This window comes from Lithobates pipiens, unplaced genomic scaffold, assembly GCF_037356315.1.
Source record: "Lithobates pipiens isolate NorthernLeopardFrog02 unplaced genomic scaffold, aLitPip1_a1.2 Scaffold_25, whole genome shotgun sequence".
Taxonomy (NCBI): Eukaryota; Metazoa; Chordata; class Amphibia; order Anura; family Ranidae; genus Lithobates; species Lithobates pipiens.
Genome location: NW_027507787.1, coordinates 52,673,868 through 52,692,585, shown reverse-complemented (window position 1 = coordinate 52,692,585; position 18,718 = coordinate 52,673,868). Strand labels below are relative to the sequence as shown.

The following is an 18,718-nucleotide window of genomic DNA, read 5'->3' as shown; positions in this document are numbered from 1 at the left end:
AGTAGGGGACTTCAACACGGTCCTGGATATTAAAATTGATAGATTCCCAGAAAAAATACTGGCAGAACCAGCTGGGCAGGGGAGGATGGGTCAGTACCTGGAAGAAGTAGGATTACTGGATTTATGGAGAACTGGGAACTGGGAACCCGGGAGCTCGGCAGTATAGTTGTCACTCGGTCACGCATGCTACACTATCCAGGATTGATATGATACTGGGGAATGACCTGGCCTTACAAATGGTGGAAAAGATTGAATACCAGCCCAGGGGGATCTCAGATCATTCCCCAGTAACAGTAGTATTAAAAATGAGAGAACGAAAGGCTCAAAGGATGTGGAAAGTGAACCCGCTCTGGTTGGAACTGATAAAAAAAGAGACAGAACGCCCTGAGAGAATTCATTGGGAACTAAAAGAATTTCTAAAATATAACCGGGGCACAGTAACGTCAGGGATCCTATGGGATACTCTGAAAGCTTTTGTGAGGGGTCTCCTGATCCAATCAATAGCAAAAATAAATAGAAAGTCTAGGGAGCAGGAGGTACAAAAAGGGAGAGAAGTGTTAGAGGCTGAAAGAGATTTTATTAGTGATCCCATCCAGGGCAAAGAAAAAATCTGGGTAGATAAACAAGAAGAACTTAGGCTAATAACCCTGAAGAAAGCAGAGATACAACATATGTTCCAACGGCAAGCCTCCTTTGCTGAGGGGGAAAGCGTGGGGAAAATGCTAGCACAACTGGTGAAAAATAACACGGGTTCCTCCTCAATATCGGCGATTAGGATTCCTGAGGGTGAGGTTACAACGGAAACAGGGAGTATATGCCAAGTATTTGAAGGATATTATAAAAAATTATATACTGCACAGAAAGTGGGGATGGAGGAGCAAATGGAAACATTTCTAGGTCAATTAGAGGTACCATGTCTGAAACAAGAAGAAAGAGAAGAACTGGAAGCCCCAAACACTTTAAAAGAACTTCAGGAAGCAGTTGCGAGTATGCCAAACCAGAAGTCGCCAGGGCCGGATGGGCTACCGATTGAAGTTTATAAAAATTTTGGCGAGATACTGCTTCCTGAACTCCTTGAGATGTTAAGAGGAGCATGTGGGGAGGGTAAATTGCCACCATCAATGATGGAGGCGGTTATAATCCTGTTGTATAAAGAAGGAAAGGACGCCCTAGATGTTGCAGCGTATAGACCAATCTCTCTCTTGTGTACCGATACAAAGATACTGGCTAAGGTATTGGCGAATAGGCTTAGTCGAGTTATAGCAAGATTAGTCCATATGGACCAAACAGGGTTCATAGCTAACAGGTCAGCGAGTATAAATATTAGAAGAGCTTTTTTGAATCTGCAGATCCCAATGGATAATGATACTCCGGGTGCAGTAGTGGCATTAGATGTAAGGAAAGCATTTGATAGCGTAGAATGGGGATACATATGGAAAGTCTTGGAGAAATTTGGCATAGGTCCTTCCTTCATAGGTTGGATTAGGATGTTATATGATAAACCTAGTGCGAGACTAAAAATCAACAATGAGCTATCCGGGAAAATAGAGCTGGGGAGAGGGACTAGGCAGGGGTGTCCATTATCGCCCCTGCTCTTTGCATTGGCTATAGAGCCCTTGGCATGTGCAATTAGAGCAAACCGGGAGATAGTCGGTTTTGTAAGGAAAACTGGAGAGGAAAAAATCTCACTTTATGCAGATGATATCCTATTGTTTCTGGGGGATATGAGGTACTCATTACCAAGGGCAATGGGATTAGTGCAAAGGTTTGGAGGCTTCTCAGGACTGGAGATTAGTTGGGAAAAGTCGGAATGTCTCCCTCTGGACCCAGCTGATCAGCAAACGGCCCTGGGAACCCCCCAAATGCCAATAGTGGACAAGTTGAAATACCTGGGAGTAACCTTGACAAGGGATCCTAAGCAATTTATAAGTTATAATTTAGTTCCATTATTGGTTAAGTTCAAACAAAAAATTGCTATATGGAAGCGAATGCCTCTCTCGGTGGCTGGTAGATGTAACCTGATAAAAATGATATGGATGCCCCAACTTTTATATATATTGCATAATGCCCCAACATGGATCAATAGAAGTTGGTTTAATAAAATCGAGATGTTGTTTAGGGAGTTAATATGGAAGGGAGGACAGGCTAGATTGAGGTTGCGGATGCTCCAGCTACCGGGAGAGGAAGGAGGATTCGCAGTCCCCTATCCGGAGTGCTACTTCTGGGCGTCCCAATTACAACAGCTAGGGGGGATTGATGAGATGAATGGAGGAACCCCAAATGGGAGATTAGTATTAACAGGCTCCCCACATAGCAAGCTGATTGAGACCCTGGAAGCGGACTCATTCCAGTGTAGATGTCCCACAGTAAAAATGATGTTAAAGCTATGGGATATAGTTAAAAAAAAAATGGGATATAGTAAAATAACAAAGTATACACCTCTTTGGAACAATAAGAAGCTACAGGAAATATGGCGGGTTGGAAAAATTTTAGAATGGGGAAAAATGCGGTATTGTAAGGCTTAGCCATTTATATGGCGGCAGGGGTATCAAATCCTTTGATCAACTGCAAAAAGAATTTAAGATATCACAAAATTCATTCTATGCTTATATGCAAGTGAGGCATGCCTTAAAGACCCAGTTTGGAAATGTATCATTAACATGGGAAGAACTGCCCTTGCTATATCCAGTAGCACAAGTAGGACCTACTAAAGGATTAATATCTAAACTCTATGCCCAGTTGAGTGAACAGACTAATAGCGAGAGGAAAGGGAGGGTTGAGAAGGGGAAATGGGAGCATGATCTAGGTAATATAACAAGGGCACAGTGGAAAAATATCCTATCAGCATGCCCAAAGGTCTCGGTCTCTCCTCCCCATAGGATTTCCCATCTGATGGTAATTAACAGAGCATATTATACTCCCCAGAAATTATTTAGATTTGGCAAGAGAACAGACGACCGTTGCCCCAGATGTGGGGGGACAGGGAATTTAATACATATGCTCTGGAAATGTCCTAAATTATTCAGATACTGGGAAGGAGTGGCAGAGACAATAAGTAGGGTCTTTGGGACCGTGATAGAATTAAACCCCATAGTGTGTATTTTAGGATATAGAAATGAGGAAGTAGAGAGAAAGGGAGTAACAACGGTAATTTTAAGATGTCTATTCCAAGCCAGAAGAATGATTGCTAGGAGATGGCAATCAAATCTAGCCCCCACAGTAGAGGATTGGATGAGTGCTGTAAATGAATATTTATATAAGGAGAGAGCAGTATACGCAAAACGAAATAACTTAAAAGAGTTCAATAGAAATTGGAGAGATTGGATAGAAGAGATGCACACCCCAGTTTAAATCACGATAGGAAAAGGAAGAAGAGAGGGGGAGGGGGGATGGGTACTGGGAGAGAGCAGGGTGGGGGGATGGGCAGTGGGAGGGAGCTGGGTAGAGGACATTAAAGGTATGGGAAGCATTATAACATATTCACGACACATGGTAGGATACAAGCACAAAAGATTTATACTGGAGGGGAGGAGGGGGGGGGGGGTTTGTATTGTTAGAAAGGGTGGGAGGGAGGGGGGCGGGGTATATCATTAGGAAAAATGTAGGAACTGTAAAAATACTCGAGGAAGGATGAAGGGGATTATGGTATTGATTAGATATTGTTTTAATTTTGTTAAGTAGATGTGATGTATGGATGTTCTTTTTCATCTCCCCCCCTTCCTAGAACTTTAAAACTCAGGCCTCTGAAAGGAAGGAATATGTATTGAAATTTAGGTAATGTTATTCTAAGATGTGGTCTGTATACTGTGAAAATTTAATAAAGATTAATTAAAAAAAAAAAAAAACGCTCTTCACTACACTCAGATGTATAAAATCTTGCAACAAGCATTGTATAGATAATCGCTGAACGGTAGCATTCCCCAACTGTCTCCCCACCCTGTTAGCCCTTCTGTGACTAAATCGGAAGTGATGAAATGCATCAGAGTAATTACATGGGAACCAGAAGTGAAGTATTGGCGCTGTTTAGAATGAGTGCCATCTCCCTACAGCGGTCGGAGCCAGCGTGGAGGTGGTGAGACAGTTTGAGAACACTACCTTTCTGTGATTATCTGTACAATGCTTGTTGCAAGATTTTATACATGTGAGTAAAGTGAACAGTGTTTTTAAAGAAATGATATAGTGGTGACACTAGTGGAACCCCTCCTTTTTTTTATATAAACGGTTATTCACTATTTGTTGCGCTACTGTAAAGTAACACTTTAAGCGATTGTATACCAAGCTTTCAAATTTTTACCTACAGCTGTCACTTTTGCAAAATGTGTGCATGCAAGGAACCCTTTGTTACTTTGCAAAATTGCAAGGTAATGCTTAGGCCCAGAACGTCATTCTTGCCTAAAGCAGCTTTTGCCTTTCATCTTCTCACTCAGAGCATTGTTTTTCTCTCCCTCTGTCTGGGTCCAATGCACCAACCATGAATTTTCCTCCGTTTTTGGAATGTGGATCAGGCTCTTTTCTGTCAAGGAGCTCTCTACTATATCTATGAGTTGTTCTTGTGCCTTTCTACATCAAGTATGTTTTCCAGATTTACAAGGCTGCCACATGGTCTTCTAATCACATGTTCTCTTAGGTCTTACCACATTAATATTTCAGCCTCATCTGATGCCAGCTTCAGGCGTAAGGTTCTTTAGATTGCTCTTTGAGCTGCAGGCAGTCACCAGTATTTCTATTGCTTCTTCTTGGGTCTGTAAAGCTTTAATCATCCTGTTGCCCACCCCTCAGTGGAATTGTTTTTGGATTTCTCAAAGGCAAGACTTCTGTTGTCCCCTAATGGACCAGAAAAATACTTTTCTTGGAGCCCATTGTGAGACACAGGTCCCATTCCTCTGTGTTTATGATCATGCTTTCTGTACTTCGTGGTTACAAAACCATGGCATAATCAGTGGTAGTAGGAGGTGTTATCCTGGGATAGACTACAGTTTTTGGTTTGCCAGTGACCAATACTCTTGTAGGCAGCAGTATAACCTGAAGGTTTCTGTGTCCCTCAGTGAACTCCAAGAAAAGGATTTTATATAGAGTACAAACATCCTTTTTTTAATCTTCTAAAGAGACTTTGTTGCAGGCTTTTGTTTCCATCATATGGCTTTGTGTTTCTGTACAAGCCTAAAGGAATGCAAAACCCACTTGAAGCATCAAATGCAAGTCAGAATGTTATCAACTGCAGATGACATGGCACCTATCTCTGAATGATCTCAGAAGCCTCTCAAATAGATGCAAACATAAGCCTAAAGTCTGTAGACATAGGCCCTATTGGTGTTTTGAGGGCATATAAATCATATTTAATATACTGTATCTCATCATCTAGTTTTGAAACTGGGTAGACAATTATTGGAACGCATTCATAATTTTATTTTTTTCTGTATTTGTAGGCTTCATCCAAACCTCCAGCTAGCACTGGAATTCCACCTCAGCCACCGGTGCCTTCTGTATTTATGCCGCAACCAATGCACACAACAGTGGGTCCCCCTCCATCCATCCCGTTCCAACCTGCCTCTGTGCCACATTCTAATGCCTACCCAAGGGCTGAAGCCTGGCCGCCTTACCCAGCACAACAGTCACAATCAGTTGTACCAGGTGAGAATATTCAAATGGTGTAGGTAAGTAGGTGAAAATAGGTTAAAATGCCATTCTGAAACCAAGGCCATTGTATTATTGACAGTGATAATTTGGTATGATCTAGTATACTTACACAGGAAGTGTACACTTTGGTTGGTGCTCATTTTTTCATAAGTCCTATGCTGACTTCGTTCACTGGTCTCCTGAATGGGGAAACAATTTAGAACCGTTTTTTTTTTCTCTTCATTATTGGATGTTGGCAAGGAGAGGGTCCTCCTTTCCATATTTGGAACTGTTCCTAAAATGTAAAAACATCCATGATCCTGAAGGTGGATGAAGGTGGATCCTGAACATGGATAGGCAGAAAAAGATTTATTTTGAGTGCACAGATGTGTTGAGCCATTTAGGTTCAGGTTATTAAGTGGTGTTTCTGTGTATTCTGTTATGGACGCCACTTTCTTCTGGTCCATCCTCAAGAAGGGGAAACCATGTTGTTGGTGATCAGGAAACATCCTAAGGTTTGGTTTCCCCTTGTTTTTATACAATGGATATAAAAAGGCTACACATCCCTGTCAAAATGTCAGGTTTCTGTGATGTAAAACAAAATGAGACAAAGATAAATCATTTCAGAACTTTTCCCACCTTTTTAATGTGACCTATAAACTGTAAAACTCAATTGAAAAACAAACTGAAATCTTTTAGGGGGAAGTAAAAATAAAAAACGAAAACAATGTGGTTGCTTACGTGTAACATCCTCTTATTACTGGGGATGTAGCAGTGTTCAGAATTAAGCAATCACATTCAAACTCATGTTAAATTGGAGTCATTACAAACCTGCCATCATTTAACCACTTAAGCCCCGGACTAATTGTCGGCCTAAAGACCAGAGGTCTTTTTACAATTTCGCACTGCACTGCTTTAACTGGTAATTGCGCGATCATGCAATGTTGTACCCAAACTAAATTTGCGTCCTTTTCTTCCCATAAATAGAGCTTTCTTTTGATGGTATTTGATTGCCTCTGCGATATTTATTTTTTACAATATAAAAGGAAAAAGACTGAAAATGTTTTTAAAAAATGATATTTTCTACTTTTTGTTATAAGAAAAATCGAAAAAACTAAATTTTAGTCGTACATTTAGGCCAAAATGTATTCAGCCACATGTCTTTAGTAAAAAAAAGTCAATAAGCGTATATTTATTGGTTTGCGCAAAAATTATAGCGTCTACAAACTAGAGTGCATTTTCTGGAATTTACACAGCTTTTAATTTATGACTGCCTATCTCATTTCTTGAGGTGCTAAAATGGCTGGTCAGTACAACCCCCCCCCCCCCCCCAAATGACCCCATTTTGGAAAGTAGACACCCCAAGGAAATTGCTGAGGGGCATGTTGAGCCCATTGAATAATTTTTTTTTGTCCCAAGTGATTGAATAATGACACAAAAAAAAAAAAGGTTTACAAAAAGTTGTCACTAAATGATATATTGCTCACGCATGCCATAGTTATATGTGGAATTGCACCCCAAAATATATTCTGCTTCTCCTGAGTACGGGGATACCACATATGTGGGACTTTTTGGGAGTCTAGCTGCGTACGGCACCCCGAAAATCAATCACTGCCTTCAGGATTTCTAACGGTGCAAATTTTTGATTTCACTCCTCACTACCTATCACAGTTTCGAAGGCCATAAAATGCCAAAATAGCACAACCCCCCCCCCCCCATGACCCCATTTTGGAAAGTAGACACCCCAAGCTACTTACTGAGAGGCACGTTGAGTCCATGAAATATTTTATATTTTGCCACAAGTTGCAGGAATATTACAATTTTTTTTATTTATTTTTTTGCACAAAGTTGTCACTAAATGATATATTGCTCACACATGCTATGGGCATAAGTGAAATTACACCCCAAAATAAATTCTGCTGCTTCTCCCGAGTACGGGGATACCACATGTGGGGGACTTTTTGGGAGCTTAGCCGCGTACAGGACCCCGAAAACCAAGCACTGCCTTCAGGATTTAAATATAAAACGCTACCAAAAAAAAACTGTTAGCGATCGCCGGGATCAGGCCTAACTCTGCGAGCGCTGCAGTTATGTGTTTAGTGTTTTGTAAGTGACAGTGATCGATCGATACTGCACTTGGGTGGGCTGGGTGGAGGGGCAAAATGCAGGTGCTAGCAGGTATCTGGGCTGATCCCGCTAACAATGCGTTTTTTGGAACCCTAAACTGCTAGTATAGATCTGATCAGATATTGATCTGTTCAGATACTATACCACTATGGGAAGTGTATGCTTTGCGCGTGGGTGTTAGCAGTACTGGCACTAACCTAGAGCTGCCTGGGGTGACGCAGACCCTGACCCTAAAACCTAATTGATATCACCCGCTGGGTGATCAGGGGGTTAAACCTTTATTGGGTAATAAATGGTGGGTGCCCTGATGCTATAAACAGCAAACTAACTAACCAGAGTCACCCGTAACACTTATACGGTGATCACTGGTGAAAGGGTTAACTAGGGGCAATCAGGTATAGTATATGGGGGTACCTAATGCTATAAAAACCTGGCGGTGAACATAAAAAATAACTAGCTACCTAGCGGCACCAGTGACACTAATGCAGCGATCAGAAAAACGATTGCTTAGTGACACTGGCAAAAGGGGGTGAAAGGGTTAACTCTAGGGGCAATCAGGGGGTTAAACCTTTATTGGGGGGCTACCCTGGACCTAACACTAACTGCCCTGACACTTTTTACTGTCACAACTGACACTAAATGCAGTGATCAGTAAATAAATGATCACTGCAATCAGTGACACTGTGACTGGGAGGGGGGGGGGCGGAGGGGGGGGGTTGATTTGTGTGCCTATGTGTACCTATGTGTACCTACATGTCAGTGTAGTGTTTGCACTTACTATGTGTTCTCCTCGCAGTCCGGTCAAAAAGACCGCCCTGAGGAGAGTGACATCACTTCCTCCCTGCCTGTATTTACACTACACAGGCGGGGGAAGCTTTTCATTCGCCAGGAGCGATCGAGAGGGGATGGCCAGAAACCAACAGCCATCCCCTCATCCCAGATTGCTCCTGAAGCTAAACGTACCACCGCAGCCAGCGGGAGGGGGTCTGATCGGACCCCCCACCTGCTGGAAGGCAAGCACGTACATGTACGTGCTTGTGCCTGTCGGTGCCATTGTGCCGACGTACATTTACATGCGGCGGTCCTTAAGTGGTTAAAGTGCCTCTAATGAACCCCAAATAAAGTTCAGCTGTTCTAGTAGGTCTTTTCTGACATTTTCTAAGTCACATCCTACAGCAAAAGCCATGGTCCACAGAGAGCTTCCAAAACATCAGAGGGCTCTCATTGTCAAAGGGTATCTGTTAGAAGATTGTAAAAAATTATTTCCAAGGCATTAGATATACCATTGAACACAGTGAAGACAGTCATCAAGTGTAGAAAATATGGTACAGCAGTGACAGTACCAAGAACTGGAGGTCCCTCCAAAATGTATAAAACGACAAGAAAACTGGTTAGGGAGGCTGCCAAGAGGCCTAAAGCAACATTAAAGGTGTTGCAGGAATATCTGGCAAGTACCGGTTGTGGTACATGTGACAACAATCTCCCGTATTCTTCATATGTCTGGGCTATGGAGAAGAGTGGCAAGACAGAAGCCTTTTCTTACGAAGAAAACATCCAAGCCCGGCTAAATTTTGCAAAAACACATCTGAAGTCTCCCAAAAGCATGCAGGAAAAGGTGTTCTGGTCTGATGAAACCAAGCTTGAACCTTTTGACCATAATTTCAAAAGATATGTTTGGCGCAAAAACAAATGCACATCCCCAAAAGAACCCCCATACACAGTTAAGCATGGTGGTGGTAGCATCATGCTTTGGGGCTGTTTTTCTTCAGCTGGAACAGGCGTCTTAGTCAACGTAGAGGACATTTATGAACAGTTCCAAATACCAGTCAATATGGGCGCAAAACCTTCACGCGTCAGCTAGAAAGCTGAACATGAAGAGGAACTTCATATTTCAGCATGACAACTCCTCAAAGCATACAACCAAATCAACAAAGCAATGGCTTTACCAGAAGAAGATTGTTTTGGAATGGCCCAGACCTGAATCCAATTGAAAATCTGTGGGGTGATCTGAAGAAGAGGGCTGTGCACAGGAAATGCCCTCGCAATCTGACAGATTTGGAGATTTTTTTGCAAAGAAGAGTGGGCAAATCTTGGAAAGTCAACTTTGCCATGCTGCTAGACTCATACCAAAAAAGACTGAGTGCTGTAATAAAATCAATAAAATCAAGAGGTGCTTCAACAAAATATGCACTTGTAAAAGTGCACTTGTAAGACCGCTGCGCAAATACAGTGTGACAGAGTATTGCAACGACCCCAATTTTATTCCCTAGGGTGTTAGAACCCCCAAACATTATACATTTTTTTTTCTAAGTAATTTTCTAGCAAAAAAAAAAATGTTTTTAACTTGTAAACCACACATCTCAAAAAGAGGCTCGGTCCTTAAGTGGTTAAGGGTGTGCACACTTATGCAACCATATTATTTTTATTTTTTACTTCCCTCCACCTAAAAAAAAAAAAAGATTTTAGTTTGTTGTTCAACGGAGTTGTACAGTTTATAGGTCACATTAAAAGTGGAAACAGTTCTGAAATGATTTATCTTTGTCTCATTTTTTTTTACATCACAGAAACCTGACATTTTAACAGGAGTGTGTAGACTTTATATCCACTTGTATGTAGTGTGTGCCGTGTTTTGTTCGAATTGATTTGAGATAGTTTTTTTGTAAGCCCTGTGTAATGTTCTATTTACAAGAAGGTGCATGTGATGCATTATATTTATAATGCAATCTATTTAATATCTGTGTATGTTTCCTTTCAGATGGTAATTTGCCGTTGGTAAGGGGGATCTATTGCCCACTGTTAGCTGGCCCAAGCAAAGGGTCTAGCGGGGGTAAAGGACTAATTGCTGCCACTATATGTCTCCTTATTGATAGCTGATGACCCATTGGTTGTTAAAGGATAAGTTCACCTTTTAGGAAAAAATAACGAATGCTAATTTTTCTCACCTCTCTTTTCAGGACAGCACCTTGGAGAGAGCGCAGATCCACCCTTCGCAGGAAACACTGCCATGACAAAGCCTCTTTAAATGCAGCTGCTTCCACCATGCCATAATTTTTTGTGTGTCCTCCGCCATGGTGGAAGCACTGGTGGGGGCTGCGCTTTCTCCAAGGATTACTCTGAGAGGGGTTGGCAGTACCTCCAGGGATAATCATGGACCAGCCTAGCACCTCCATGCAGGGGAAGGGGGTGCTCCGGTGCTTTCTTCCTTCACCAGCTCATAGGAGTAATGGCCATGTAGGGAGGACTCACCTGTGTGCTCGGAGGCCGCGGGCATGCAGGCAGCATGCATGCTAAGAGAGCTTAGAGTTCTTGGCATGTTGGATCTGAATCCCGGAAGGCGAGTGATGTCATTCCAGTGGGTGGGACTTCCGGTGTGGGTGTGTGGAAAGTGGTTCCAGGTGCTGGAATGCAGGAGGAAGAGGCGGGTCACAGGCTGGTGTGTCCTTACAGCCCTCGGGGGGGATGCCGGAAGGTTTTCTTTTTAAACAGCCAGAATGGTGGCAGAAAAAAAATACAAAAGCTAGTGGCGCAGGTTATAGTATATAGCATGAGCTTAGAGTCCATACAACTGTCCTTTGAGCTGTTAAGCTCTGTGAGGAAGCAGTCTATGCAGACTGGGCAGCCTTGCAGGGGGAGCCGAAGCAGACTCCAAACATGTAGAGAGAAAACAAATGGCGGCAGCAACTGGAGGAGTCAGATTCAGCAGCGGTTGGGGTGGATGCAGGCGCTCAGTGCACCAGTCAGGCCCAGGTAAGAGGTACACAGGTGCTGCTAATGCTTACTTATTGGTTGTTTTGTTTGGGGATATGTTGCCACTCCAAGGGAAGCCTGTGCTGTCTAAGTTTAATATTCTGTTAGCAGTACAGCAGAATGGGGTAGCTTTGTATTACAGGGAAAAAAGGGTGTTTGTTCTTAGGTCTCTCTCTGGTGGCACCTGTTTGGTTTTTTGCACAGGTGTTTTTTTGTTTTGTTGTTTAAAAGCTCCTACCGTATCCCAAGAGGCAGGGGGTTTGTTTTTTCTTGTGTTCTTTACAGGTTAAAGCCACCACCAAATCAGAGAGGTCTGTCTGGGAGGACTCCTGGCCTATGTCACTCTGCAGAACATGTATTGCAGGGTTAGTGACGGAGGAATCCGTACAACAATGTAAAGAACTCCTCTTCTCAGTAAGTAAAGAGCTTGCGGAAACCTTAGGGTATGTATGCTCTCTGCTGAAGAAGAGCCGGGTCGGGTCAGGTTAGCAACAGAGCTACTGCTCCAATCCTCTGATTCTCTCAATCTCTTTTGAGGTGGATGGCAGAGGAAGAAAAGAAAGCTTCCCTCCTTCTACGCTGAGTTCAGAGAAAGATGAGTGAAAAGAGGAGGTGAAGGCCTCCCATTACAAATTGTCCTTAGAAGAAGTAGATGAGCTCTTGAAGGCAATTTATACCACCCTTGATATTCAAGAAGAAAAGGCACAGTTATCAATACATGATAAAAATGTACCAAGGACTAGAGGAGACTAAGGGTTTTTCCTGTCCATACGTACAAGTACTATCGGAGACAGTCAGTCAAGAAGGAGTGGAAGGACCCAGAAAAGAGACAGTTTTTTTCAAAGTCCCTCAAAAGAAGGTTTCCCCTCGAGGAGGACGAATCTTTGGTCTGGAACAAGAAACCAAGGCTCAATGCTGCCTTTCTCGCAGGTCTCAAGACGAACAGACCTAGCATTTGACTTCTTGCTGAAGAAAGTTTGGGACTCATCCCTGTCCAATTGAAAGCCAGCAATGGCTTCTACAGTGGTCGCTAGGAATCTTGAGTGCTGGGTTGAGCAGTTAAAGTGGCATGTTGAGGCTGGTACCTCAAGAAAGGTTTCCTACACTATTAAAAGCAATAAAATTAATGGCGGACACCTCAGCAGAATCCATCAGGGTATCAACAAGATCGTCAGCTCTTATAAACTCAGCCCGGACGGCTTTATGGCTCAAGACCTGGTCAGGAGACTCGGCATCAAAGGTGAAACTATGTGGAATTCCCTTTGCAGGAGACTTGGTGTTTGGCCCAGAATTGGAAACCGTCCTAGACAGGACAGCAGATAAGAGGTCCTTTCTGACTAAGAAAAAGAGTGTTCAGCCAAAAAAGAATTTTCATCCTTTTTCAGTTTCAAAATGAAAAAGCCAAAAAAGAACATGGTTCCCCAGAGGGGAAGAGGTAGAGGGGGCGTGCTATTCAGGCCTCCAGAACCAGGGACAAAAAAGCAATGATGACCACCTTCCAGTGGGGGGAAGGCTGCAAGCCTTCCTACTGCAGTGGAAGGAGGCAACAACAAGCCCATATTTCTAGTCAGAAAACCTTTGGGAAAATTTCGGCTGATCCTGAATTTGAAAATCCTAAACAAATCAATCAAGTACAAAAGATTTCGGATGGATACGATCTTTTCTCAAAGGAATCTGCTCATTCCCAATTGTTGCATGGCGTCGATCAACCTGAGAGGCGCATATCTAAACATCCCGATTGCAAGCTCGTCTGAAACATTTCTATGGCTAGCAATTAATCTGGGAGACAAAATGTGCCTAGGTAATGGCGGAAGCCTTGGAACCCCTACGGCTAAGTGGGGGTCGCCATATTACCCTATTTGGACAATCTGCTACTGTTGCAGAATCCTAAATTCAGATAGCAGACAATCTACAGATAACGCAGACACCTAAACAATTTGAGATGGCTCCTGAATCAACAAAAATGAAACCTAGTTTCAGCACAGTGAGTAAGATTCCTGGGTTATGAGATAGACTCGACGCAACTGAGAATTTTCCTTCCGCAAGAAAAAAATTCAGTTGGCCATAAAACTAGTATAATCCAACCTGGAAGTATCTGTATGGAATGCTATGTCCGCTATTCTGGCAGTACAGTAGGCCAGGCTACATCCACGTCCGCTTCAATGCACGATATTTCAGAAGTGGTCGCACCATGAAGCAATGGAAAAGAAGAGCAAAGATTGCTACAAGAGCAAGAAGATCCTTGTGATGGTGGAAGGATCCAAGGAATCTTGTGAGGGGTCTCCCTTGGACTTTTTCAGCAACCAAGCATCTGACAATGGACGCAAGCCCCTTGGGGTGGGGAGCCCACCTCGAAGAACAAACAGGTCGGGGAAAGTCGTCCATGGGGGAGGCTAGAAGGTCCTCCAACTGGAAAGAACAAAGGGTGATTCAACTAAGTCTTTTGTTCTTCCGGCAATCCTTAGAAAATCAGCATGTTCAGGTGCTGTCAGACAACATGTCAGCAGTTTTATACCTGACAAAACAGGATGGCACAGGGGTGGGGTGGGGGGCACTGATGGAGCTGGCACATCAGATCCTATCCTGGGTAGAATCAAATCTAGCTTCACTGTCAGCAGTGCACATGAAAGGCACACAAAATGTCCTAGCGGACCTTCTAAACAGAATGTGGATAAGGGAGTCCCAGTGGTCATTAAATCAAGAGATCTTTTGGATCACAAGAAGTGGGGCCTTCCTCGAGTAGATTTGTTTGTGGACTGGAGAAATATGTAGACGCCTGCCTTCTTTTCGCTTCACAGAGAGGATCATGCCATGGGGTTGGATGTCTTGGCTCCCAAATGGGACTTCCCCTTGTCTTGCGTGCTCCCCCCATTTCAACTAATCCCATGGGTACTAGTGAAGTTCATAATGGAATCCAGGGTTCTGATTTTAAGAGACATTTCCAATAATTTCTGACGAATGACTGACTAACAGGTTGATTATATATTCATGATTGTTTTTCCTGGGCCATCTCAGAAGGCAACAGCGTATATTTATTTCCATGGTTTGGAATTACACTGTTGTCTCTAGAAATTGTCCAGGTCAGCTCTCATCATAGGTAGGTTGGGGGTATGTATAGGTGTAAGATAAGGGGTCTCATATGTTAGGGGAGGGTGGGAATCATCCACTGCATCAACATACCCCTCTCTTTTTGAGAGAGTGAATACTTTTAATAAACTTTTGTAGAGGTATGGTTTACTGGGGAATTGGTTAAGTATATAATCTCTGTTTAGGGATTGTTGTATAGGGATTTCATGTATGGGGTCAGTATTGGGGATTAAGGGATTTTATATGCTTGTTTATATTTTTTGCTATTTATAGCTAATAAATGTTTGTAGTTTAACTCTTTAGGGTGTGTATTAGTGTCATACTTTTTTTTTTTTCTTTTCTTTTTTTTTCTGATTTTAATCGCACCCTTTTGGCCAAAAAGACTTTGGTTTTCAGCCCTGCTAAACTTATCAGCGCAAAACCCCTGGAGATAATCAGTCAGAAGGGACTTGCTGAGTCAAGGTCTGGTCATTCATCTGGACCTAACATATCTCCATCTGACGGCCTGGTTTCTGAGGAAGACCTACTAAGAAGCAGAGGCCTGTCACAAAAGCTTATCAAAACCCCTTTTATCAAGCAGAAAAAAGGTAACCAGGACAATTTATTTCGAAGTCTGGAATTGTTATAATTCCTGGTGTTCCAGCAAAAACTTTGATTTCAATCGTTTAATTTCCGTTCTAGAATTTCTCCATGAGGGAATGGAGAAGGGATTAGCAGTGAGCACCCTCAAGGCGCAGGTGGCAGCGCTGTCGGCGTTTCTAGAAAAAACTTTATCTAGAGAGCCGTTGATAATTTGATTTTTCAAAGCTATAGCTGGGAGTAGACCTATGCGGATCGTTATTGCTGAAGTGGGATTTATCTTTTAGTTCTTCAAGGACTCGCGAAAGCCCCTTTTGAACCTTTGGAGGATACCTCCATAAAGTTGATTACGTTGAAAACATGCTCTATCTAATGCTGAGCTATTCCTAAGATATTTTCCAGACAGAATAATTTTAAGGACCAACCTGGGTTTTCTTCCAAAAGTGTCTACAGCGTTCCACCGTACACAAGAAATTATACTACCTACATTCTGTCCAGCTCCCTCCGGTCTGGGAGAGGAGGCCTTTCATACCTACGGCAGCACAGTGGTGTAGTAGGTAGCACTCTCACCTAGCAGTAAAAAGGGTTGCTGGTTCGAATCCCAACCACAACACTAACTGCCTGGAGTTTGCATGTTCTCCCTGTGCCTGTGTGGGTTTCCTTCAGGTACTCCGATTTCCTCCCACACTTTAAAGACATGCTGGTATGTTAATTGGCTTCTGTCTAAATTAGCCCTAGTATATGAATGTGAATTAGCACATAGATTGTAAGTGTGGGGACTAATGTGAATGTACAATGTATATGTAAAGCTCTGCGTAAATTGATGACGCTATATAAGTACTTCAGAAGAGGTCTTGAAATATCTGGAAGTAAAAAGTACATCAGAATATCTACTGCCCTGTTCATCCTGACAACAGGAAAAGGGGAGAAAGCTTCCAAGAGTACTTTGGAAAGGTGCCTAAAGCAGGCTATCAAAGAATCTTACCTGGCAGTTGGTAAAGAAACTCAGGAGGGGATAATGCCCCATTCCACATGGGCGGTGGTGACTTCCTGGGCAGAGAGGGCTGGTGCAGCACCAGAACAAATCTGTAAAGCAGCCACTTGGTCCAGTTTCTCCACATTTATAAGGCACTACACGTTAAATCTGCTTTCTGCCTCGGACCAATCCTTCGACAGGAAGGTCTTACAAGCTGTGGTTCCACCCTTAAGTAAGTACTCGGTTATCATCTCCAAGGTGCTGTCCTAAAAGGCGAGGTGAGAAAACCTTATTTACTTACCAGTAATGATATTTCTATGAGCCTTCCCTCCTTCGTTTATTATATGTATTTATATAGTATAGTAGAGCTGCAACTAACGATTAATTTGTCGACTAATCTATCGATTTATCTTTTCGATTAGTCAACGACTATCCAATTATTTTTTTTATTTTTGAATGAATCTAGTGTTTTTTTTTTTTGATTAGCTAATTAATCCTTTGGATAACCTTGAGAGTGTTGCATTGCAGAGTGTTGCATTGCAGAGTGTTGCATTGCAGAGTGTTGCATTGCAGAGTGTTGCATTGCAGAGTGTTGCATTGCAGAGTGTTGCATTGCAGAGTGTTGCATTGCAGAGTGTTGCATTGCAGAGTGTTGCATTGCAGAGTGTTGCATTGCAGAGTATTGCATTGTATTGGCGGGCAGTGTATTGTACTGTATTGGCGGGCAGAGTATTGTACTGTATTGGCTGGCAGAGTATTGATGGGCAGAGTATTGACGGGCAGAGTATTGTATTGTATTGGCGGGCAGAGTATTGTATTGTATTGGCGGGCAGAGTATTGTATTGTATTGGCGGGCAGAGTATTGGCGGGCAGAGTATTGTACTGTATTGGCTGGCAAAGTATTGGCGGGCAGAGTATTGTACTGTATTGGCTTGCAGAGTATTGGCGGGCAGAGTATTGTACTGTATTGGCGGGCAGAGTATTGTACTGTATTGGCGGGCAGAGTATTGTACTGTATTGGCGGGCAGAGTATTGTACTGTATTGGCGGGCAGAGTATTGGCGGGCAGAGTATTGTACTGTATTGACAGGCAGAGTATTGGCGGGCAGAGTATTGTACTGTATTGACAGGCAGAGTATTGTATTGGCGGGCAGAGTATTGTATTGGCGGGCAGAGTATTGTATTGGCGGGCAGAGTATTGGCGGGCAGAGTATTGTACTGTATTGGCTGGCAGAGTATTGGCGGGCAGAGTATTGTACTGTATTGGCTGGCAGAGTATTGGCGGGCAGAGTATTGTACTGTATTGGCGGGCAGAGTATTGTACTGTATTGGCGGGCAGAGTATTGGCGGGCAGAGTATTGTACTGTATTGGCGGGCAGAGTATTGGCGGGCAGAGTATTGTACTGTATTGGCGGGCAGAGTATTGGCGGGCAGAGTATTGTACTGTATTGGCGGGCAGAGTATTGGCGGGCAGAGTTTTGTACTGTATTGGCGGGCAGAGTTTTGTACTGTATTGGCGGGCAGAGTATTGGCGGGCAGAGTATTGGCGGGCAGAGTATTGGCGGGCAGAGTATTGGCGGGCAGAGTATTGGCGGGCAGAGTATTGGCGGGCAGAGTATTGTACTGTATTGGCGGGCAGAGTATTGTACTGTATTGGCGGGCAGAGTATTGGCGGGCAGAGTATTGTACTGTATTGGCGGGCAGAGTATTGTACTGTATTGGCGGGCAGAGTATTGTACTGTATTGGCGGGCAGAGTATTGTACTGTATTGGCGGGCAGAGTATTGTACTGTATTGGCGGGCAGAGTATTGGCGGGCAGAGTATTGTACTGTATTGGCGGGCAGAGTATTGTACTGTATTGGCGGGCAGAGTATTGGCGGGCAGAGTATTGTACTGTATTGGCGGGCAGAGTATTGTACTGTATTGGCGGGCAGAGTATTGTACTGTATTGGCGGGCAGAGTATTGTACTGTATTGGCGGGCAGAGTATTGTACTGTATTGGCGGGCAGAGTATTGTATTGTTTTTTAGCAGAGTATTGTATTGCATTGCAGAGTATTGTACTGCATTGCAGAGTATTGTACTGCATTGCAGAGTATTGTACTGCATTGCAGAGTATTGTACTGCATTGCAGAGTATTGTACTGCATTGCAGAGTATTGTACTGCATTGCAGAGTATTGCATTGCAGAGGCTGGCAGAGTATCGGGCTGGCAGACTCTAGTATTGGCTGGGTATGGAGGGATGGCTGCTTCCATCCGACCTCTCCCCTCCACTGCACAGATCAGTACAAAGAGGGGAGAGAGAAACCGTCGGAGCGATCACATTGTAAACGCCTGGGTGTAGAAAGATGGCCGCCACTTCGGAGCTAGCCCGAAGCCGCGGCCTCTCCTAAGGCCGAGACCGCGGCATGTGCGCACGGATCGGTGACGATCCGTTGCACCCCTAGGGATGGCGGCACGGAGGGGGAGAAGAGAGGGGGACGGCGGCACGGAGGGCGGCGCGAGATACTAAGCACTGCCACCACTGTGACGCATCGACGCCCAGAACGCACGTCGACGTATTTTCTTAGTCGACGTAGTCGATTACGT

At 43.6% G+C, this 18,718-nt stretch overlaps 1 protein-coding gene across 6 annotated transcripts in view; it reads left to right on the top strand.

The window, feature by feature from the left end:
• Nucleotides 1-18,718, top strand: part of SEC31B (SEC31 homolog B, COPII component) — a 360,793-nt gene that overhangs the window by 221,262 nt on the left and 120,813 nt on the right. For all 6 annotated transcript variants that reach the window (XM_077454443.1, XM_077454445.1, XM_077454444.1 and 3 more), the window contains one exon: nt 5,427-5,631. In XM_077454443.1, coding sequence (XP_077310569.1) covers nt 5,427-5,631 — 205 coding nt within the window. The remainder of the gene's footprint in view (nt 1-5,426; nt 5,632-18,718) is intronic.